Source organism: Mytilus californianus, unplaced genomic scaffold (assembly GCF_021869535.1).
Source record: "Mytilus californianus isolate M0D057914Y unplaced genomic scaffold, xbMytCali1.0.p SCAF_3, whole genome shotgun sequence".
Classification (NCBI taxonomy): Eukaryota; Metazoa; Mollusca; class Bivalvia; order Mytilida; family Mytilidae; genus Mytilus; species Mytilus californianus.
The window spans coordinates 17,263,797-17,289,444 of record NW_026262679.1 but is presented as its reverse complement, the minus strand read 5'-3'; the positions used below and the strand labels follow the sequence as shown (position 1 = coordinate 17,289,444).

The following is a 25,648-nucleotide window of genomic DNA, read 5'->3' as shown; positions in this document are numbered from 1 at the left end:
GTTCACTTTTTATACATTGTGACTTGGATTGAGAGTTGTCTCATTGGCACTCATACCACATCTTCTTATTTCTATATAGTAGTCCAATTCACCGGCAGGGGATTTCGTCTACTTAAATTAAATCAATGATTTGAAAATGAAAATAACATTTTATATATTGTATGCATCCGATGCGTTGTTCTGGCTTCACCTTCATCAGCAACGCTTAAAGGCCAAACATATGAAATCAAAGGATGCATAAAGAATATATGAGTATTCATATGATCAAAAGGGACCTAAATTAAATAGCCCAAACCATTTAAGGTAAATTTTCTCTGAAAGAGTGGTTTTATCTCTGGGGATAACGATACAATGTATGTTAATTATCGATTGTTTTTTCATAGTATCTACTCTAGTTATACCGTCATACATGTTGTTTTTTTTATTTTATGTTATTTTATGCTTTAAGAAGTGTAACAAAAAAATTAAAAGCTTCAAGCAAATTAGTGAAAAATCTTTGTCATTTTGATACGTGAAAGTTTTAAAGACACCCATTACGTTCACATGTTTGTATTTTTGAACAAACTTTTGTTCGTTGTCAAAAGTGCATGCTAGCAGTAATTTTAGAATTACCTTATGCATTTTATACCAAGTAAATTCGGTAAAATAGAGAATTAGTTTATTTGTATTTCAGCATTACTTGAATCATCGGAGCCGTCTTATTATAGATATTTAAAACTTGATCCAAGTGCCAAGAAGCTTATTGTAGGTCATATGTAAGTAGCATGACTTTTTTTTTATATATGTCATAAATGTTCAATTCATAGACGATTAAACTTCATTCGTTGATGTGTGATTCTGAATGAAACACATGAGTCCTTGGGTTATCAAAAGTGGTACAATAAATGTTAAGTTTAGACATTGCATAATACAAATGACAGGGTTTTATGTTTAATTTATGATGTATATGTCTATCAACCTACAACCAAGTCAGAAACCATTTACCGTGGATGGCAGATCAGTAGTAGTTTCTGTAAGTGAATTCATAATGTCAGATTATAAATTAGCTGCTTACACAACTTTGAAATGTTCGAAATACTAATGATTTTCTACCCCAGGAATAGATAACCTGTATTTGGCAAAACCTTTCGGAATTTTGGGACCTCAATACCCTTTCACATTGATCTTTATTGGCCAATAAACTTTTTTGATTCGAGCTTCAGTGATGAGTCTTTTGTAGACGAAACACAATTATAAGCCTGGTATCATTGATGGTTTTTTTCGGGATAGTTTTAGCTTCTCTGGAAAATTGAGAGTTGTCAAGCGAATACTGATTTTTTTGTTTCGTTTTTTCGTAAATTGCAGTGATAGAATAAGGAAAGCGTTTGCAAATGTAGAATATACCTACTTCATGCATGGCCCTGATCAATTGTCCAGGTATGGCTACTTCATGCATAGTCCTGATCAATTGTCCAGGTTTGGGTCTACTTCATGCATAGCCCTGATCAATTGTCCAGGTATGGGTCTACTTCATGCATAGCCCTTATCAATTGTCCAGGTTTGGGTCTACTTCATGCAAAGCCCTGATCAATTGTCCAGGTTTTGCTACTTCATGCATAGCCCTGATCAATTGTCCAGGTATGGGTCTACTTCATGCATAGCCCTGATCAATTGTCCAGGTATGGGTCTACTTCATGCATAGCCCTGATCAATCGTCCAGGTTTGGCTACTTCATGCATAGCCCTGATCAATTGTCCAGGTATGGCTACTTCATGCATAGCCCTGATCAATTGTCCAGGTTTGGCTACTTCATGCATAGCCCTGATCAATTGTCCAGGTATGGGTCTACTTCATGCATAGTCCTGATCAATTGTCCAGGTATGGGTCTACTTTTGATCTTTTTTGGTTATATCAGCTCTTCAAACTATTTTGGCCTCGATTACACCGAAAATATACAGTTTGTCGACATGTACATCTGGTCAATCAGTACAACTGGTACCGTTAAATGTAGTAAAACCTTGTTGCTCAATCTTCATTTCCACGTGTGATGTTTTTGTTTTCTGTTCGCCTTTTTTGTCATGGCACTGGGTGCCTTTCTTAGAAGTATGGTTTTGAATGACTCCCTTGATATCTTGTTACTTTTTTCGTCTATTGTTGAAGATAGTTAACATTGTTGACTTTTAGGTTTCATTTGTGCGTTTTCATTGACATGTAACAATGTTCTCTTTCCATTTCGTTTTATTGAGAAAAACCTATTATCTTAAAAATAAGGACACAGACCTTTCATTTTTCTGCTTTTTAAGTTCCGTTATTTTAAAAAGCTTGTTATTTTGAAACGGGTGACATCCTTAATATATATTTTTTTTAATGGAGGAAAAAAGTGGAAAGATACCAAGAGGATAATAAAAACCACATTATTAGAAATAAAAACAAAAACATAATCTAAAGAACAGAGACGACTAAGGTCGTACGGTGACCTTTTGGTTGCTTACTTTTCCGTCATTTGGTGTCTGGTGGAGAGTTGTCTCATCGGCAATCATGCCACTCCTTCTTATTTGTATATAGACAATAAAACGAAAATATATTTTACACAATACAAATTACAGCAAGCGTAAAATGGAGCAATTAACTCTTTTTCTTTTTACAGGAATTATGTCAGTATTGTAGACATTTTAGATATTCCTCGATTTCCAGTAAATTCTGTGAGTAGTACACATATATGTCGAGAAATATGTCGACTGTTAAAAAAATAGTACATACATTTATGATTATCGGGCAATATTACGTCACAAGAAAAAAACAATTCAGAAAATAATTAAAATGTGGCACCAGTTTATACTGTATTTTATATCAGGCCAATTATCCAAAAGTACCTAAACTTTTAATAACTATACAAACACATGTAAAATTTGCAATATTGTCATCAACAGCAATATTTAGTGCTAGAAAAACTCATAAGTCAAAGAAAAACTGGCAACGTCATGGGAATCAAACTAAAAACTACGACAAGACGGAGACATCATTAAAACAATACATAGAAAAGCAAATACTGAGTAACACGAACCCGACTAAAAAACGGGGGTGGAATCGGACAGATGCCCAGGCAGAGTACGCAGTTTATGCTCCACATGTGTATAACAATGCTATTTTCTGAGAATTGCTCCACATGTGTATAAACAATGCTATTTTCTGAGAATATTAACATATGCTAAAGAATTTAGTCTTTAGTAAAGTGAAAAACTACAATATCAGCATTAATTTTTTCACTGTAATGTTTTTTAGACTCCTATACAGTTTCCATCTGAAGCAAACAAACTTAGTTACTGCACCTTATCCAAAGAAAAGGTAAATTATGGTAGTTGAAAACTCCTGGTTTGGTTCATTAAACAACTATTTAATTATCATTATCGATAAGAAATATTTTAACAGCAAAAAAATATGAGAACTTCTTATAACTTATTGCACGAAGATGATGATTGTTGACCAATGGGTATCCATGTGAACACTAGTTTGAACGCTATACACAAATGTTAAAGACAGACAGTAACTATAAACAGCAAACTACTAGGGAAGCGAACACATATAAAGGGTATAGTTTTGATAATGATATCGGATAACGTTCCTTATGTCGTAACTACAATACCCTCCTTTTTCATGAATGTGACTTACCGAATTAGACTATTTACCGGATTTGTAATAACATAAGCAACACGACGGGTGCCACATGTGGAGCAGGATCTGCTTACCCTTCCGGAGCACCTGAGATCACCCCCAGTTTTTGGTGGGGTTCGTGTTGCTTAGTCTTTGGTTTTCTATGTTGTGTCATCTGTGCTATTGTTGGTCTGTTTGTCTTTTTATTTTTGGCCATGGCGTTGTCGGTTTGTTTTCGATCTATGAGTTTGACTGTCCCTCTGGTATCTTTCGCCTCTCTTTTGAAAATGGTGAAGACACTTTTCTATTATTATAACAGTATTTTAAACTTTTAAAGATGTCTCGACGTTGTATTGCTTCTTTTGGTTGTTGTCAATTAACGTATACCTCATAATTCCATGAATGACTTTTAACAAAGACTTTTTAAATTCATTTAAAGATAGGTATATAAAATATAATATTTCAAATTTAATGCCAGTTTAAGCATTTGATTTAGTAGACTTACTATCGATCAAACTATACTAGCATGGAACTTGGGAATGCTTATTTATTTTTTCCCTTCACAAATCTATTTTATTTTAGATACCTTATTGCCAAAATCACATTAGAGTCCTTGAGTTTAGAACAGACAACATCGTTATATTGTGTGGAACCAATGCTGACTCACCAACGGGTTTTGAACTGAACATAACAGATAATTCTCATATTAGTTTAGGTCCTGTTCCATGTGCAAATGACCCATTTGATAATTTTACAACTACATACGTTAGTAAGTAATACGTTATTAAAAAGAAGGATACAATATTGTGACTAGCCCCTTAAATAGATCTGATACAAGTTGTATACTCTGACTTTGACTTTTAAGCGTTTAGTGAAATCTGGTTAAACAATAACCATACAGACGAATCAATTAAAATCTTAAATTATCAGTACCCCTTCCGTCGTGATAGAGGACCACACAAGGCTGGTGGGGGAATAATTGTTTATGTAAAAAATGATATACATGTTCACCGTCGAACTGACCTCGAAAGCGTAAATGTTGAAGCAATATTGTACAACTAGAATTTAAAGATAAAAAGACTTTACTCGAAACCTTTTATATACCTTCAATAGTGGATCGGAAATCTTGGAAAAAATTGAATATTCTGTTGATATTGCTTCCAATGATAGTACTATTAATTACATAATGGCCACATGCGATTTTAACATATACCAACTAGACCCTGTCAATTCAAAAATAACATCTTTGATAAGCCAATTTAGTCTTACTCAAATGATAGATGAACCGACTCATTTTACTGAATCGTCGTCATCATTGTTAGATCTTTTTATAACAAACGATGCTCACATAATGACATACTATGGAATCGGACCACCTTTATTAGACCAAATACGTTTTCACTGTCTTGTAATAAGACTTTTGAACTTTCCAACTGTCGTCAAAAATCTTTTAAGCGAAAAATTTGGCTATATGATCGCGGAGATTATGACAGATATCGTAAAATCTTATCCGAAAAAAATTGGGATTCCGTAATAAACTCGAATAACGTTAAACAATTTATCACCGAAATAACAAAAACTATCATAGGGGCCGCTGAAATATGTATTCCAAATAAAATAATAACTGTTCGGAAAAATGAACCTCATTGGCTAACAAATGATATTAAAAAAAAAGACAAGGAAAAAAAATATAATCCACAAAAGGCTAAACGATATAATAACCAATTGGATTGGACAAACTTAAGAAGATACGAAATGAATCTACTAGCTATAGAGCTTAATAAGAAAGGATGATTTTAACAACAATTTAATTAAAAAAATCATGAACAGTAACCCGTCCACTACAAATTGGTGGAAACGGTCTAACAATTATCCTAATTAAAAACAAACGACTCAAGTTTACATCCATTAATGGTTAATAACAACTTAATATTTAATGAAATCGAAAAGGCAAATGAATTTAATCGCTTTTTTTTCTTCAAAGTCAAATATTGATGACTCAAGTGCTATGTTACCTGAAGAACTTCATAGTATTAGTGTTGTCATTACTAATATAGAATTACTGATACTGAAGTTGAAGATGTATTGAAAATTGTTAATCACACAAAAGCTTCTGGTCCAGACCTCATAAATTCAAAATAATAAAAGAAGCATCTTCTGTATTACAGTATCCATTATGCAAACTATTCAACTTATCCTGAAGTACGTCTACTACTATTTTTCGGAAAACTAAGGATTTTCTTATCCCAGGAATAGATTACCTTAGCCGTATTTGGCACAACTTTTTTGGAATTTTGGGTCCTCAATGCTCTTCAACTTTGTACTTGTTCGGCTTTATTATAACTGTTTTGATCTGAGCGTCACTGATGAGTCTTATGTAGACGAAACGCGCGTCTGGCGTATTAAATTATAATCCTGGTACCTTTGATAACTATTTACACAACTGGGTCGATGCTGCTGCTGTTGGACGTTTCGTCCCCGAGGATATCACCAGCCCAGTAGTCAGCACTTCGGTGTTAACATGAATATCAATATTTGGTCATTTTTATAAATTTCCTGTTACAAAACTTTGAATTTTTCGGAAAACTAAGGATTTTCTTATCGCAGGAATGGATTACCTTAGCCGTATTTGGCACAACTTTTTGGAATTTTGGGTCCTCAATGCTTTTAACTTTGTACTTGTTCGGCTTTATTACTATTTTGATCTGAGCGTCACTGATGAGTCTTATGTAGATGAAACGCGCGTCTGGCGTATTAAATTATCATCCTGGTACCTTTGATAACTATTTACACCACTGGGTCGATGCTGGTGCTGGTGGACGTTTCGTCCCCGAGGGTATCACCAGCCCAGTAGTCAGCACTTCGGTGTTGGCATGAATATTAATATATGGTCATTTTTATAAATTTCCTGTTACAAAACTTTGAATTTTTCGGAAAACTAAGGATTTTCTTATCCGTGGAATAGAATACCTTAGCCGTATTTGGCACAACTTTTTGGAATTTTGGGTCCTCAATGCTGTTCAGCTTTGTACTTGTTCGGCTTTATAACTATTTTGATCTGAGCGTCACTGATGAGTCTTATGTAGACTAAACGCGCGTCTGGCGTATTAAATTATCATCCTGGTACCTTCGATAACTATTTACACCACTGGGTCGATGCCGCTGCTGGTGGACGTTTCGTCCCCGAGGGTATCACCAGCCCAGTAGTCAGCACTTCGGTGTTGGCATGAATATCAATATATGGTCATTTTTATAAATTTCCTTTTACAAAACTTTGAATTTTTCGGAAAACTAAGGATTTTCTTATCCAAGGAATAGATTACCTTAGCCGTATTTGGCACAACTTTTTGGAATTTTGGGTCCTCAATGTTCTTCAGCTTTGTACTTGTTCGGCTTTATAACTATTTTGACCCGGGCGTCACTGATGAGTCTTATGTAGACGAAACGCGCGTCTGGCGTATTAAATTATAATCCTGGTACCTTTGATAACTATTTACACCACTGGGTCGATGCCGCTGCAGGTGGACGTTTCGTCCCCGAGGGTATCACCAGCCCAGTAGTCAGCACTTCTGTGTTGGCATGAATATCAATATATGGTCATTTTTATAAATTTCCTGTTACAAAACTTTGCATTTTTCGGAAAACTAAGGATTTTCTTATCCCAGGAATAGATTACCTTAGCCGTATTTGGCACAAATTTTTGGGATTTTGGGTCCTCAATGCTCTTTTAATTTGTACTTGTTCGGCTTTATAACTGTTTTGATCTGAGCGTCACTGATGAGTCTTATGTAGACGAAACGCGCGTCTGGCGTATTAAATTATAACCCTGGTACCTTTGATAACCATTCCCAGATCAATGGAAACGAGCAAATGTTACCCCAGTTTATAATAGTAAACCGAATGACGTGAAAAACTATATACCTATTTCTTTGTTGAGTGTAGTATCAAAGTGTATGGAACGCTGTGTACATAAACACGTTTACAGTCATTTAAAGAAAAATAACATTTTAACCAAAAATCAGTCAGGCTTTTCACGGGGGGAATCTGCGGTTATATCTAGGTAAAGCTTTTAATAGTGTCTGGCATAAGGGACTGCTATTCAAACGTCAACAAACGGGCATAGTTCATTCTTTATTAAAGTGGTTTGAAAATGAGTCCAGCGGGTGGTAATTAACGGTTCAAGTTCTGAATGGCTACCTGTAAATGAAGGCGTTCCACAAGGGTCCATTCTGGGCTCTCTCCTTTTTTATGCCTCCACCGTAGCGTTCTCTAACTTTATTTTGCCTCAACCAAATGTTATGAAACTTATACACAATGCTTATTACCTCAAAACACAGATCAAGTTTGAATTTTGGTGGCGTCACTTTTACCGTTCTAGAGTTATGCCGCTTTACAAAAGGAAAAAATGCTGAATTTTTCGTTTCCGTTCTCTAACTTAACTTTGCCTCAACCAAATGTTATGAAACTGATACACAATACTTATTACTACAAAACTCAGATAATTAACAAATTTGGATAGTGTCACTTTTATCGTTCTTCAGTTATGTCCCTTTATGACTTTATATGATATGCAAGCGGGGGCATCATCTGTGTCACATGGACACATTCCCCATATATGTTATATTAATAAACGATATTGTTAATAATTCATATGTGGAAACTCGATGTGGAAAATTATCTGATATGCGACGCAACCATAGATTAATTGTTTTTTCACAAAATTTTGAATATTAAAACTCTAAGAGACCTAATGCCCGTTTCAGTGGGAATTATACATGACCATTATACAAGAGAAAGAAATAACATTACACAACTCAACACACGGACCCGTTAATATTCTGCATATTCTTTTTATCCCAGCAACAACAGAACTATGGAACACACTTAACTTAAACATAAGAAAATGTGAATCTCTACCATTATTCAAAAAACAAATTCGTCCCCAAAATAGTAAGATCCCAATGTATTACTATGTAGGATATCGTCTTGGTCAAATTTTCCATGCTCGCTTAAGATGGATTCAAGTTCATTGAATTCTCACCTATTCCTTCGTAATTTCGTAGACTCCCCAAACTGTCGTTGTGATGATGTAGAAACAAATTCTTACTTCCTGTTATCTTGTCCCATATACACCGATTTAAGACACGAACTATTAGCTTCTTTTTCAGTTCTTCCTGTCCAAGTTGACACTCAAATTTTGCTTTTTAGATCAACGGTACTCTCAGATGAGCAAAATAGTAATTTATTTAGTTTGGTGCAGAAATACATTATCAAAAACAAAAGTTTTAACCCTTGATGTTACTGCTTCATTATCCAATAAGAACCCTAGCATTTCACACTGTATACATTACAAAAAGTCATGTTTTTTTATTTGTTCTCTATCGTATTTTTCACGTTTTTCATATTTATATATTTATTACAGAGCATACCAGTATTTATATTTATGTATTATTCAATAAGTGTATTATTTGTTTATTAGGACAGATTTGTAAAAGCAAATTTGCTTGTTTCTGAATCCTAAATAATTTTTTTATTTTATATCGTCATGTGATGATTAATCTGAATAAATATTGTTTAAACTAAGCAAGAAGAGGTAAAACTGTTGAAGATGGTGCATTTTTACTATTATTATGTTTATTCTATTTGATATTTGCAGTTTAATTTTCTGTTATTTGTCAAGAATGAGCATGCATATGCTTCATTGCGTACCAGTATAGTATTTGTATCTGCTTCTCAAAATATTGTGTTAACTGCAATGATTTCCTTGAGAGAAAAAAATTCTGTCATTTAAATATTTTTTTCCATTTTCATATTCATCGCTTTGCTGATTCTCTAACCAACAAAGTTTTGTGAAGGTCCGCAAGGGTTGGTCGATAGTTATTTAGTGATTGTAAGACAATAGATGACAGTTGATATAGTTCACAAAGTGCTTCTCTTTTTTTATACCAAAATTTAATCAATTAAGGCGTTGACTACTGACTATATGTCGGTTGGGAAGTAGGATATTTTTACTCTGACGGACTACCTGGTACATGTTTCACCGTTTTTTATATGCATCGGAAAAAAACCCATTATAGTATGCCTGAGTTGACGTCATATAAGGAAACGATTGTTTTAAAGAACCTTTTAATTAATTGGTTGGGTCTTGATGTATTTTAGTGGTTTGTACGGCAAATAAAATGATACATATCCATCCAAAATTAGCGGTAGAGATATCAGTTCGCGTGAAAAATAGATATGCTGAAATATGTAGATGTAAAGAGATTTCAATATCAACCCGAGACACCACTTTAACCCGAGAGCCATATATTGAACACTTCTTTATATACTTAAAAGAAAGTTTGAGACAACCTGTGCTACCGGAACTTTAACTTTTATTTTTAATTTGTATCAATATCATCACGATGGTTGATACATACATGTATCAATTGTCATTGCTTGTTTTATGTATATAATTACTCAATTGTATTAAACAGCTACAAAGTTCATTTCTAAAATAAGATTTTATCATACCGATTAAAAGACAGTGCATAACTTGTCAAATTCAGGTTCACCGATTTGACCCAAATTCTTATATTTGATTTACAATATACTAAAACAAATATCTAATTTAGAAAAAAGGTCAAACAGAAACATTTAACAAAGCATCACTACAAACCAGTAAAAGTCTGAAATGGCCTATACCTGTACTCGACTGTACTGATTTTTACTCGACCTGTCTGAATTGGTCTGATTTTTACTTAATATTACTCGACCCAGTCTTAACCATACTCGACTACTGATTTGTACTTAACCCTTATTTTTGCTACTGAAAATAGTCTGAACTATTACTCGACCAGTCTGAAACAGTCTTAACCCATTCTCGACCTGTACTCGACCAATACTTGACCAGCTCTCGACCTATTTTTTTCAGTCTGAACCATACTCGACCAAAGGTCTGAACAATACTCGACCAATCTGAACCATACTCGACCAAATAACCTCTACTTTTTATAATTTTAATTGTTAAAATAACTTTCTTTTTAACTGACAAGCCACTATAAAATTAAAATATATATACAAAAACAGATTTTTACATCCTTACATGATTCTCAGATTTATCAAATCGAGATAGTTAAATTATCTAATTTTAAAGTCTGAGTCTTGTTAAATAGAAAAACTTTGTTTACTTGAAAACACACCTATACTGAGGGTGATAAAACCTTATTAATGTGCTTTTTGTTTGGCATATGTTTTTTTTAAACAAAACTTGATTTTCTTAAATTTCTAAATAAAAACTACATAGGTTTCATGTTTACTATATATACTACTAATATATCTATCTTTTTAATGAGGTAACAACAGCCAACAAAATCACTGACATTGTTTAACCTTAATATATCAGAAATATATCTATTCTATAATATAATTTGGGATATATGTTTTAAAAAGGGATAAAAAATTAATAAATTCTTCTGATTAGGGGTAAACTATAAAGTAATACATCCTGCTTGGGGCACACTGATTAAAAAGATCACACCTGGTCAGAGAGTAATAAATTTTTAATTACATCCATTGAAAATTACAACATCCTGTAAAACTTAAATCACAAGGCCTTTTGAATTCACTAGATAAGTAATACACGAGTTTAAAAAATATAGGGTTTTCTTTTTACCTGTAAAACACAATTGTACTAAGGTAAATTAAACCTTATTAAAGTGCTTCTTGTATGCCAAGTCTTTAATTATGACAAAACATATTTAAATTTAATTAAAATAAATTTCTACTGCAACTTTGGAATACATTTCCTTTTTTAAAAAGTTTTATTATTATTATTATTATCATTATTATATTAAACTCTTAGTTTTACCAAACAAAGGTGTCAATGTGAACATTTATTAAGTTGCTTTATATACTATTTTATATATATTTTGATAAAAAAAGTTTTGAATAACATTTAAGATATTTTAATAATGGTTGAAAGTTCTGGTATTTTTGATGTACATAAAGCAATGTGAACATGATATTATGTATATAAAAATTCATTTGATGAAAACTTAATTTATTACATGATATTTTTTTAATCCAACCAGAAACTACTTTCTTTGATCATCTTGTTTTATTTTTTTTTTAAATGTGATATACATTGTATATATATATATATGTATGTAAAACAGTTCCTAAATTGATGAAATACAATCTAGATAGATACAAAAAACAGGTCTAGGTTGGCTAAGACTTGGTCGAGTATGGTTCAGACTAGGTCGAGTATGGTTCAGACTAGGTCGAGCATGGTTCAGACTTGGTCGAGAATGGTTAAGACTTTGTCGAGTATGGTTCAGACTCATATAAAATGGTTTAGTACTGGTCGAGTAAACGTCGAGTACAAGTTCAGACTGTTAAGTATGCTTCAGACTACAGTCGAGTAATATCAAGTAAATTTCAGACCAATTCAGACTGGTCGAGTAAAAATCAGTACAGTCGAGTACAGATATAGGCCATTTCAGACTTTTACTGGTTTGTAGTGCATGGACTCCTTATAATGTATTAGCATTTCGTGCGTATTTGAGACTATACACCATCGAATTATCTCAGTAAACTGCCGATTATCTTATAACCAGATGTATTCATAAATGTAAATGTAGATAGATAGACTAGCACGTGGAATCGTAAACTGACGATTGTTCTTTAAAAATGAGAATGGAAATGGGGAATGTGTCAAAGAGACAACAACCCGACCATAGAGCAGACTATGTCTGTTTGATTTCATGCCATTTATTAAAACTATTTGTTAATCATCGTTTTACCATCATAAGAATAATATTCTATGGACCGGATCAGTCAATGAAATGGCTACCTACAGTCAGAGAAACTCTATTCATTTTGTATACCTCGGAGTACTGTCGGGGCTAATAATAGATCGAAGGACCGTGAGGAAAATATCAATATGCTAATATCATTTTCAAAGAAGTTTACTCCTATTCGTTTATTCCAGTACATATGTAGTACAAGTTCAGATTTAATGAACCATGTTGAAACTGCACCATTAACTATAAGAGACGATGGTATCATAATTGCAAATATATTGCATCAAAAAATAGGTTATAGTTCATTTTGTTTTTACAGGAGATCATAATTCGTATGGCAAAGGAACTATGTATTATGGCGCCACGTTGCATACTGAGGCAACAATATTTAGACCAATTTATGATAAGGACGGGACCGTTAGTAGTGAGTACCAAAAAGGTGTCATCAGCTCTAACTGGATGAAAGGTAACTTTTAATGATAACTAATGAAGTGGAAAAAGAGGCAAAAGATACCAAAGGGATATTCATATTCATAAGTCGAAAACAAACTGCAAAAAAAAACAACAAAAACAACAAAAAGACAAACAACAGTCTACAAAACACAATACAGAAAACTAGACTGAGTAACACGAACCCCCCGAAAACATCGGTTTATCTCAAGTACTCCAGACGGGTAAGCAGATCCTGCTCCACATGTGGCACCTGTTGTGTTGTATAAGTACAAACCCAGTTAAACGTCTAACTCGGTAAGTCACATTCGAGGAAAAGAGGACGGGATAGAGACTACAACAATTGGAACATATCCGCCGTCATCTGTGAAACAGATATTCCATAACGGTCAATCAACTCGTAATGATATCCGTAAAATTGTCGAAGGGATGATTTCATCTCCATCGCTTAAATATCTTAGTTTTATAGCTTCCTTGTAAGCACCAACTCTCTATAATGGAAAGCAAGCTCTGGAATATCGTATTAACTGGGAGATACGTACTACCCTCTAATATTCAGGTTAAACGGAACATTTAACGGAGACCTTGACGGGTGGGTTAGATAACGTGGCTTTGTGAATAAGAATAAGAAATTAACAGAAACTCAACGTAAATATAAATCGGTCAATCAGTTAACGAATGCTTTGTAAATAAGGTCACAGGTAAAATTCATTTGACGCCATTAAGCCGCAACAAGGGCTTTTTACTACAGCTAAACAGGTTGATATAAGCACAAGAAAAACCTGTAGATACACAGCCAAGTCCAGTCTGAAACGGCTCTTTAATTCCGATGCCACGTATTGTTAGAATACAACGCTTTCAATACGTTAAAAACTTTAAACAACAACTCTTCAAAGGGTCCATAGATGGACTGTTCCCCTATTCAGCACAAATATCACACTGACACTCGAAATTACGTCATTTATCTTGGTCGACAAACTTTGCAGACCCTTTCTATTGGATTTTTGTTAACCTGTTTTCTTTCATGATATGCATGACATATTAGCCGGAAGACGTTAGACGTTGAGTTAATAATAAAAACATGTCTTTGTTTAACACATTATTTTCAGTTTACTGAACTCCTACATAAACTTCCTACATAAAAATGTTTAGTTATTCCTTACCGGTGTTTGTGCCAATGACTCGTTAATTGCAGGATTCACCGTCTTTGAATTGTCAGCACTCCACGCTTAATTATTTATTCGAAACACATATAAAAACATTTTGGTTAACAACATAAAACAAAAAACAAAAAACAAAACAAAAACAAAACAAAACAAAAAAATAGACCTCCAAAACCAGTAAACTCACAAACAAATTAAAAATAAAAACATACAATCTTAAAGACATGACATATTTAAATGTATGCAGCTCACATTTAAAATTCTAACAAAATAGTTACTTCTCATTTGCAGACCCCCAATTTGTCGGATCATTCTCCTTAAAAGAATCAGTACTTTTCTTTTTCCGCGAAACTGCTACTGAAGTTGATCCCTCTGAAAACAAAGTGTACTCGAGAGTTGCAAAGGTTTGTAAGGTACGGTGAGTACTGACACAATAAGATAAGTTAGATGGATAAAACACATGAATATTTAAAAAGTACATATAGTACATCTGAAAGGAAAGAACGAATAAAAACAGTATAAGGTACAATAATTTTTTGACGTAGAAAGAGAACATAAAGTCAGGAGCCTGTTAATGTTTTAAAATTATTTGTACACATAAATTAGGCCGCTGGTTTTTTCGTTTGAATTTTTTCACATTTTGTCCTTTTGGTATATTTCGCCTCTTACGATATAAGGTTTGCTGATTGTTGAAGGCCGTACGGAGACCTATAGTTGCTTCAGTTCTCATTCGTTGGTTTCTGGTGGATGTCTCATTTGCAATCATCCAATATTACATCCTCCTGTTGTTTCTAAAAGCAAGATCTTGTACGATGACAAGACACACAGAAAAAAAATCCAAGATATGACCCTAAAATAGACTAATCGAAACGACAAATACTTGAACAAAGTGTTATGAGACAATTATTCGACATTGACCTAAACAGTTTCTAAAGCTTCAGCTCAGTTAAATTGGTTTGCTCATAATTGATGTTGACTAAATATAGAAATCTGCTGGACCTTTATAAAACGAATTTTGAAGACTATAAACACAAGAGATGTTTCCCGCTCACATACAATTATACAATTCTTTGTATTACTAGTTGCCGTGGCTGCTGTGTGTTTCATTCGCAATTTGATTTGCATATAAAACACAAAGAATATTGTTTAGTGCTTTGAATTTCATGTTTTATTATCAGGAATTCGGATTAAGAAACACGTATACTGCCATTAAATGGAATACAAAAGTGTGGTAATTATTTGTCATTACCTGATAGTGCATTTACTAAACGACTTTTCGGCTTTACATTAAGAAATGATAATAATTATACATATTTCTATTCATCCAACTATTACCACCATGATCATATTATTTTAAATATGAAATATCAATATTGAAGCAAAAAAAAAAAAAAACCCGTTCAAGTTGCTAATGAAACACAAATGTCGTTCTTGTTCATGTCATGTCAAAAGTAAAAATGTTACGAAAACATTTAAATTCTACCTTCTAATTAATCTGACTTGATATATCTTTAACTTTGTAGTCTGATATTGGAGGGAATTCAATTTTAAGGAATAAATGGACGAGTTATCAAAAAGCCAGACTCCAGTGTTTCACTGAAGGAAATTCGCCAGTTTATTTTGATGAAATGCGTATGTATACTACATTATATTAACAAGGTTTGTCTTTCGTTTTGCGCGGTAACAAGCTAAGAATGAAACAATTGCTAAAATCAATATGGAACACCAAGTCTTTCTCATCTTCTTAGCCAAACGAAACTTCATTACTCCTAGCTAATTGAAAGTTTAGAGAAATGATAATCCGTTATATTGTAAATTTTTAAAGATATACATATTTAGTGGTTTTCCGTCGATGCTAGGATGGGTTGAAGTCGGAATAAATCAAATGACTCAGTCAATTATAAAATTAAAAGCCATTTGTATATGCCACTACAGATATAGGAACAAAATTGAATGCCTTTATGTTAGTAATTCACGAATCATTGATGCACTGACAAGCGACCAGTACCATTGTATATGTTCGATTGCACTAAACAATTTGTTTTTTATAGTTTTCTAATATTGTTTGTGAAAAGAAATTTAGATAAGACACCTGCTTAAGTTTAAAGCTTGCATGCTATCAATTGTTAAAAAGATAGTAACGCCTTGTTATCATGTACAGTTATAAACAAACATCTTAACGTATATTTTATTTTCTATACCAAATTTGAGTAAATCACCACTTTGAAATATCCGTTAAATTTTGTAACATCTGACTTTTTAAAAATTCACTCCAATTTAGCTTGTCGGTGATATAAAGATATTTATTATTTGATAGAAAGTTTTCTTAATATACAAATCTAATGTCATATATCTTTATAACAAATTCATCGTATTAATGAGTAATTTTAATCAAATAAATGAAAAAAATGTATGTTTTCTATCTTATTTCAGAGGACATGGTTAAAAAAGATGGCATATTCTATGGCCTGTTTACAACAAGGCAAGTAAAGACTAGCAGTGTCAACCTTGATTAAACGCAACAACGATATCTGGTTTTAGGAGAGTAAACTCCCCGGTGGCGCTCGTATTAAATAGTTGGAAGGCCAAATGAATAACGAGATTTAATAGTATTGAAAATCTTAAAATTAATGTATTTGTGCCAAGTCTATAACTAAAGCCCCGGAGCTTAAAAGTAGAAAAACTAAGTGTTCCAAAGATTTCAAAGTTTGATAAATAGTACATTTAAAGACAATGACTGCAATATTAATATCGGTTACAATTTTAAGGAAGGACTTTTCAAGTACTGTAACTAGATCGTCGAACAATAGTTTGGTGGGAAAATGATGCTGATTTTTTTAAATCTATTTATAACAACCTTCAATTTTGTAATTTCAATATTTAACAATTCACACTAAAGCCTTTAGTGGTAAACTTTGCAATTCTGGTCTAAAAAACACAAAACAGTTACTTTATCAGAGCTCTAATTCAATTCAAACAAAAAAGTACTATGGAAGATTAAGTTAGAATGTAAAGTGTCAATCATATATATCAACAAGAAGGAAGCGTCGTCCATATATTTCAGACGGATGAAATGTATAAGTGTTATTTTCATTCTGATTTTATGTCAAACTCAGTAGATGTTTTCGAGTTTTGCAGAAAACATGTATAGATTTAATTGTTTACTTTTTTTTTCTTTCCCTTTATGTTTCTCTTTATCAATGCATATATCAACAAGACAAAAATGTTTTAAACCCTTAGCCATTCAAATCTGGATAAAGAATATTACGCAATATGCAACTTCTGCAAATATGTTCTAAATACTTAACACCTTTTTAGAATCAAGTCACCAGTCTCCGTGATATGTGCCTTTACCACCTCTGACATTGAAGCTGTATTTAATGGGCCATTTAAGACCCAGGTTACACAAAAATCATTTTGGACAGAGGCCAAAAATATACCGCAACCAAGGCCTGGTATGGTAAGTTTGTTTTCAATGTTTAATTTTACTGTAGTTTTACAATATTGATTTACTTTTTTAGTAACTAAAACATAAAATTTAGACACCACACTTAAACATACAGGTATCCATTATAGATCTAATACAGCGTTATTTCGACATGCATCTAAATTTCTTCAGTCATTGATAAATGATCACGACTCATCATGACGCCAAAGCCTAATGGATAAATAGCTTTTAAAAGTGATAGTTAAGCAAGCTATAAAATCATTTTCTTCTGAAAATGCATGTACCAAGTCAGGAAGTTTCCATTTTGTTTCCAGTCCTTCCATTGGTTGATATAGTCGAGTGTTTGGTTTTGTCAGATTTAATGGACTTCCCCCTTTTTGAAATACCTTGTAGATTGTTGTTTTTGCTAATATTTGTTTTACATTATCGAATAAGCATTGCCTTCAAATTTAGACACAATATACTACTGATCGATCAAACGGTATTGCTGATCTTTACAAAAGAGGCAGAACAGAATCTAATAACGCACTGGCAAAAAAAGAACATAAAAATAAGTCCACACAACACAACATACAACAGCACGAACTATTTCTCTCGTAATATTTATAGAATACACGATATTTAAATATCACATTCAGACAGTTTAGATACCCATACTTGGGGTCATAGTATGGTTCAACTTTATGATGGCAAGGTTATGATTTAAAACTAAACACATCACATTTCAAAATGTTTGGCTGAAAGCCTTTCTAATATATTTTATCACAGCTTATTTGTTATATCCTTCAGCTAAAGTGTCAGTGACATATGCAATCACTCTTCTTTGTGTATCGCTGATCATAATAACTATATGGAACTGAAAAGTATTTTGGTCTTTTGTCGGAAACCGTGAACTCTTGTCTTTTAAGACACATTTTATGACTTACGCTGTTACAGATTGGCTACAAGAGGAAATGAATTTTGACGTAGGATAAAAAAGAAAACAGAAACAAATAGTATATTGATTTTTAGTTTTAAAATCTTTGCAGAAACGTTATGCCCAATGAAAAAGTAATAAATGTTCAATTTGTTTTTCCCCAGTGTATTAATGATTCAATGGCTCAGAGTGAAGATGTTCTTAATTTTATTGCCAACCATCCTCTAATGCACGAATCTGTTCAGCCTTTGTATGGGAAGCCAATTTTTGTTTTATATGATCATCTACAGAAATTAGAACTACATAAGGACATGACGGAGATTGTGTTTTATGCAGGCTCAAGTATGTATAAAAAAAGATGCACATTGGAAATGTTAATGAGACGACAAAGCCATCTGGTTACTGATACAAATGTATCAAAATCCCACAGGTTCTGGAAGACATGTGGTCATCAAAATTGCTGATTCCTTTTTAAGCACACACTATTTTATTAAAAGGTTTTGAAAATGTACTGAAACAGAAAAATAAAAAAATAAAATATGAATACACTAATCGGCTCTCAAAATCTAGAAAATGATGCAATTAAGTTTAATTTGCATATCATTAGATGTCATGCCAGACTGATGGTTTTACCAAGGTATGTTCAAATAACACAAAAAAGACGCAAACAATTGTCTACATGATTGCAAACAAGAAAACTGTGTCCTGGTTTGTAGAAAATCAGGTCAACTTTATCATTAAGTCTCCAGTTCATTTACAAGTAAATCAACATTGGAGATTGAAAAAAAAAAAAAATTTATAAAATGTATAAGTAGTTTATTATTTCAAATTATAGTAGTGCTATAATATGTTTTTGCTTATTTTCAGGTAGTGGAAAGGTTTATAAATTATTTTCGAAAAACGAAAATACTTACGTGTCAAATATTTACTCACCTTTACCAACGAATGAAGCCATCTGGTCTTTAGTCAATATTGTAAGTTTAATATTTTCAATCATAAAAAATATTAGGGAACATACCTAGACATAAATAAGTGCAACAGTAAAAACCCTTCCAAAAATAATTAAAGCGGATGGACATTCGAAAGCAAACATACGGTCTCTTAAATTAAGTCACTGGTTACACACTATTTTTAGCTCTTAAAAGGAGTTAAAATTGTAACATAAATTCTGTTTTTCAAATAAATGTGATTCGTATATGACATTTATTCTCAAAATGTAAACTTTCACATTTATAGCTAGTCTTACAAAATATCTACAAATGAAACAAATGAATACAAGCTATTATGCAAGGTGTCTTTATATTAATTCAAAACACACTTCACACGCACTTATATCAGTTGTATGTGTATATAATATGCTATAAGCATTGACAATTAAATTACAGGGAGACTTTGTGTTTATTGGAACAGATTATTCAGTGCGACAAATAAATGTAATACACTGTGAACAGTACATAAAGATTGATCAATGTATAAAAGATCCCCATTGTGCTTGGATAGATACCGTATGTTCTAAAAAATATATTTCTTCAAATCCTAACGTGTAAGTAGAAGTAAACTGTAGATTATAGTTTCAAATAATCAAACAGAAACCTATCAAGAAATCACTTATACAATAGATAGAACTTCTAGCGTCTTTTAAAATGTCATAAAGCTATATAAAAGGCTCTCGTAAGACGAGTATCGTTGACTAACTTTCAAAAACTACCACACGTTTTAATCAATTTCGTTAATCGATTAAGAAGAGATAAATCAAGGAAACAAACAAAAACTGGCTGAATCAAAAGAATTTAAAAAGAAGCGAGAGCTGGTGCGTTGACAGGATAAGCGTCCCCTGCTGTGCATGCATTCCCCACAGTACGACTTCACTCAGTCAAAATTTCATAATCGAGAATAGGACATAATCGGTAGAATTGCAAATCAGACGACTTAATTACACGAGAAAACCAAACAAGATGTCGTTAAATTATTATGTTGTTAGGTTGCTGATGACTAATAGACGTATAATTCACATTCAAATGATAATATAAATTGAGAACTCCTATGTTTGCTGCTAAATTGACTCCATTAATTGAGTATATGACCGAGGTTCAACTCTTTTGTGCTTATTCTCAACCAAAATGGGCATGTCTCTAACAAACTATTGTTTTGTGTGAAATCTTCATGTTTTTTCCTTTCATGTAGTTAAGTTCCTGTTTCATAAACGTAAACCCAACACGCCTTCAATTCATAGAACGACTTTATGCAAAACTGTTTGTTCTCCAAGAACATATACTTCGTCCACAGTCAATAGACGTTAACACATTTCTTTGAATTTTGGCATGTATCTTTTGAAAGTTATTAATTATAATGATGGGACACGACACTGTTTGAAATTTCTAGGAAATTTAATATTCGCTATTGTAAGCTAACCTTCATTTTTACATTTCATTTCAAATAACTTCATAGTGAACTTTACCCGAATGAAGTTATTCATGTAACATATATTTTGTAGCCATGAGATACAAATAGATGATTATGACAACTTTAGTTTAACTGGTCGTATCCCATATATGTGTGAGTAACTAAATTCATAATATGAATGTAAAATTTCCATCATATGCAACATGAAGCAAAGACGCTAAATCTAAAATCCTAATTTCTTCGTAAATTTAGATTTTCATTTTCATTTGCATGGCAATAATTAAGAAGCAACAATAGTTCATCGATTTTCACGAATTTGAGTTTGATGTACACGAACTTATTTATTCAGAAATCAAAAGAAATAAACAATTCGACCAATGCTGTGCTTAAAAAGATCTAGTTTGAAAATTACTTCATGAAATTCTAAAGAAATACAAAGAAGGGATACAGCTATGTTAAAGTTTTATCAACCAGTAGCGAAAAATTCATCTGTTTTTTTTCCCGTATTTTCTCATTGACAGTATACTTATTCAAATAAAGATGAGCGTGCACACTACACACACAATTGCTCTTTACTTAACGAGCTTGATATAAACCATTTGACTTTTTAATATGTAGGGTATACAATAAGTGGAACTGTTAGGGTATATCAAGCGGGGCCTTTTTATTGGCGACTATACAGTATGGGTTTTGTTCATTGGGGGGAGACCGTACGATGACCTATGGTTGCTAACATGGACGACATTTAATTTTTGATAAACAGTTGTCTCATTGGTTATCAACTCACATCTCCTTTTTTTATATTTAAGAAATAGTTCATGCCAGCCATAGGATTCCTAGTTTCAGGACATTTTCACATGGCCTGGGATGTTATATTCAAATGTCATTACGAGCGTAAGCTAGGGGTCAAATTACCAAATATAACGGCCCAGGCCATGTGAAAATAAAAAAAAGAAGCTATGGCTTGCATGAATTCGTTTGATTCTGATTAGACAGGTGCCTCAATGATCGAGTGTCTAAGTAGTTGAACTACTGTATCACTAGCCTGTCAATACTGAAGATGTGAATTAAAATCCCGCACGTGTCAGGTGCGCTCGACTCCAATCTTAATTGACTAAGATTGTTAGTTTTCCTACCGAAGGTCGGTGGTTCTCTCCGGCCACTCGGGCTTCCTTCACCAATAAAAAAACAGATCTAGACCTCCACGATTAGCACAATAGTGCCGAAAGTTGCGTTAAACACCAATCAATCAATCAATCTGTCAAATTGGTTAAACACGGTTGTTTAAGAATTGAAGCGAAGATAAGTTTGCCGTTAATGTGGGTGTTCTAATTTTTATACCCTGTAAGATAAAGCTTAAACATTCAAATAAATCCGTGGCGTTCTTGAATTATTTCTTTAAAAATCTCCAGAAAGAAGGATCAGTCCTTAAAATTCTCAACATAAACATTTGCAATTTTTAATTACAATATTTTTCAGTTGACATATCGTAAATAAGATATGAGCCGCCCTACTGACTTGCTGAAATCCATAAAAGTGCAACTAATGCAATCTAATAGAAAATGAGGCAACTAATATCTCAACACTTTTATTAAAGAGATATTATCCGAATTTGCAGCATACAAGTTACGGAATAACCTTTAAGTAAACTGTAACAGTCATTAATATGTACATTTCTGAGTCTGCACTACGCAAAGATACATGTATATCGAGAATTTTATTATGCTGTTGTTTTCAAAGCGAAAGAAGCACGTCATATTAGAATTAAGAATATTCAATAGAAGAAAAGTTTCTACATATGTATATCAATACTCGTATGATATCTTTGTAAATATTGAGTGTAATTTTTTGATTTGTAGATCGTCCTGAAAGTCCAAAATGTTTACGTGTTATTAATACGTTTGAAACGAAACTTTTGATTGAATGGATATCTGGATTCAGCGGAGACGAGTCACAGGTCTTTGTACTAGAATTTAGAAAATATGATGATTTTCACTGGGCAAGTGTTGAAGTAAATGAAACAGATAAGAAAAGTGATTTACAAAGTTTCGAACTAACTGGTCTCACTAAGGGTAAAATATATAACATTCGAATTTGCGCAGAGAACTCATTTGGAAAAAGTCAACTTACAGAAATACTTACTGTATCAACAGGTTATTTCAAAGACGATATTATGAAAGGTTTGTACTTAAAGGTGTGAAAATTACTAATGCATATACAATTCATTAAGGTATTTTTGTCCATTGAAATATCTTACTATCAAACATAGATTTATAAACACCAGCCTGAAGGATTCAGTATAACTCATCTGACTATTTTTTGTGGTATGGCCTTTTGGCAAAATAAGATGCACTTTTCTTTGATCTAATTAATATGAGCTATCTCAAAATAATTTAAATCTAATGTAGAAGTGCAAACATTTTCTAACACTTATTCAATTCTTGTTAATTTACTAAAAGACAAAAACAGTAATTATTCGACTCGGTAATCTGACTGAGGACACATAGCGAAACATGTGTGGATGGAAATCTTAAATCCAGGAACGTGTTTCATTCATAAAGAAATCTCTATGACATATTCATGATACTACCTTTAGGTTGGCACCGTTGTTGTCACAGACGAAAAAGTATCGGTAGATTGAAATCGGTGTTATATGGTGAAATTCCACCCTCAACTATAAAAAGGTCCACTAACTCATTATGACGTCTATTAAAGTTGAAATGAAAGCGATCAATTGTGACTGAATATTTCTATTCTAGTAATATTTAGTGCTCTGTGGAGTGAGTTACTGTATATACGATATGTATTGCTACAAATGAAATGACAATTGGCAATTAAACTAAAAATGTATGAATAAAAAAGGAATTGTGAATTTAAAGAGAATGTTCTGCCGTGCTTTTATGATTTCTCGTGAAACATTGTTTTATTTGGTTTTTAGATGAGATACATTTTTGTAATGACTTATTCGAATATCAGTTTAGATGTTATAATTTTATTGTTATCAACCGCTGTTTATTTGTTTGACAATGGTTTTGAGTTGTTTTGCGTTGAGAAAACAAGCCCATAGCTTGTATATTCGTAAATTGTTTTGTTATAAATTAGGCAGTTAGTTTTCTCGTTTGAATTGTTTCACATTGTTCATGTCGGGGTCTTTTACAGCTGACTATATGATATGGGTTTTTTGCATTGTGGAAGTCCATATATTTGCCTATAATTGCTTACATTTACTTCATGTGAACTCTGGTGGATAGTTGTCTCATTGACAATCATACCACATCTTATTTTTATATAGAGCAGTTACTATCATTCACCAAAATTTTAAAATTAATTAAAGCTGCTTATTACATCTGTTTAACAATCTTCTATAAATTAAAAACAGCATACCCATTCCTTGATGAACAATATAGTATTGTGAATCTTAATTTTAGGTCTACCAGATCGACCTTCACAGTTAAGTGTCATAAAAGTATGGAAGACAAAGTTACTACTTGAATGGATGCCCGGAATACATGTAGGAACCTATCAAATATTTGTTTTGAAATATAAATTGAATGAAGGAATCAAATGGACGTCTGTAGAAATAAATCAAACGAAAATGTCAAGCGATCCAAACAATATCACACTAACAGGCCTGACAGAATGTCAAATATATACATTGCATATGTATGCAGAAACCGGTGTGGGTAAAAGTGACACTACAGAAAATATCACTGTTTCAACAGATTGTTCAGGTAATTGTTTATCGAAAATTTGTAGTACATAAAAACTCTACAGGTAGAAATCTTTGTCAATAAACGATATCTCTTTCAGTATTAAATAACACAGTATATTTTTTGTAGACAGAAAGTTTACAAATGTAATTCAGTTCATTTGGAATTTACATTAGTTAAACGCATTACTATGAATATATACACTCCGCCATAAGTTAAGCACAACCTATTCAATTCCGTTATATTTTTTTTTTCTAAATGTTTTTTATTTTATAAAAGAAACACAATGTATTAAAACTGCAAAAAAAAGGTAACATTTGGATACAGGTAAAATGTCGATAACATTTTGATTGTTCAAAACCAGTTTTTAAAATATGTCTTGTGTGTTTTTCGTGTAACCGGTTTTCACTAAACATAAATGGTTCTAGCACGTAAATGTCTACTGGCTCGTAGGTCAATAAAGCGCCCAGAATTAACTTTAAGACACCACCGCAGATTAAGATAACAGTGGACTAGGAACCACAGCCGATGTATTTGTTGCAACTGAAGAAGAATGGACTGTTCCGATGAAAGCCGTTTTTACTGAAGCTCGTCGACTGCAGAACACGTGTTTCGAGGGAAAGATACACCTTATATCGGGACAAAAACATTCTGGATACATCAGCTTTCGGTGACGGCGGTGTAACAGTATGGGGATGTTTTGTCCATGACTGTAAGCTTTATATTCATGTTATTGAATAAAAAAAGATACCGGGACAACATCCTAAATACCATAGTATCGCCTCATTTTGATAATCAAGCGTTAGCTGATACGCCAATCTTTCAAGATAACAAAGCGAGACCTCATCGCACACTAATTGTCAACGCACACTTGACGTCGGAATTAATAAACGCTTTACCTGGACCGGCCATTGCACCTGATATGAACCCCATTGAACATATATGGGACTTTATCGGCCTAAACTAGACAACCAAAATGTGCAACAATACCCTAATCGAGGGTCCTTGTGGTACGTGAATGGCAGATATTTTAACAGTTTAAGATATGACAACTGGTGTAAGGAAAGAGGAGACGTGTATTGAATCTGTACCGGAAGCGCGGAAGCTATACACGATATTGACATTAGTAACCTAAGTTAACA

The 25,648-nt window shown here is 32.9% G+C and overlaps 1 protein-coding gene across 3 annotated transcripts in view; it reads left to right on the top strand.

Annotated features, from left to right (window-relative positions):
* Positions 1–25,648, top strand: part of LOC127734022 (uncharacterized) — a 144,937-nt gene that overhangs the window by 95,933 nt on the left and 23,356 nt on the right. For 2 of the 3 annotated variants that reach the window (XM_052243567.1, XM_052243566.1), the window contains exons 3-17: positions 674–755; positions 2,627–2,681; positions 3,262–3,324; positions 4,213–4,399; positions 12,736–12,882; positions 14,321–14,442; positions 15,553–15,661; positions 16,463–16,511; positions 17,348–17,489; positions 18,558–18,735; positions 19,261–19,367; positions 19,779–19,936; positions 20,888–20,949; positions 22,656–22,976; positions 24,225–24,527. In XM_052243567.1, coding sequence (XP_052099527.1) covers positions 674–755; positions 2,627–2,681; positions 3,262–3,324; positions 4,213–4,399; positions 12,736–12,882; positions 14,321–14,442; positions 15,553–15,661; positions 16,463–16,511; positions 17,348–17,489; positions 18,558–18,735; positions 19,261–19,367; positions 19,779–19,936; positions 20,888–20,949; positions 22,656–22,976; positions 24,225–24,527 — 2,085 coding nt within the window. The remainder of the gene's footprint in view (positions 1–673; positions 756–2,626; positions 2,682–3,261; positions 3,325–4,212; positions 4,400–12,735; positions 12,883–14,320; positions 14,443–15,552; positions 15,662–16,462; positions 16,512–17,347; positions 17,490–18,557; positions 18,736–19,260; positions 19,368–19,778; positions 19,937–20,887; positions 20,950–22,655; positions 22,977–24,224; positions 24,528–25,648) is intronic. The other variant, XM_052243568.1, reaches the window with a different exon arrangement.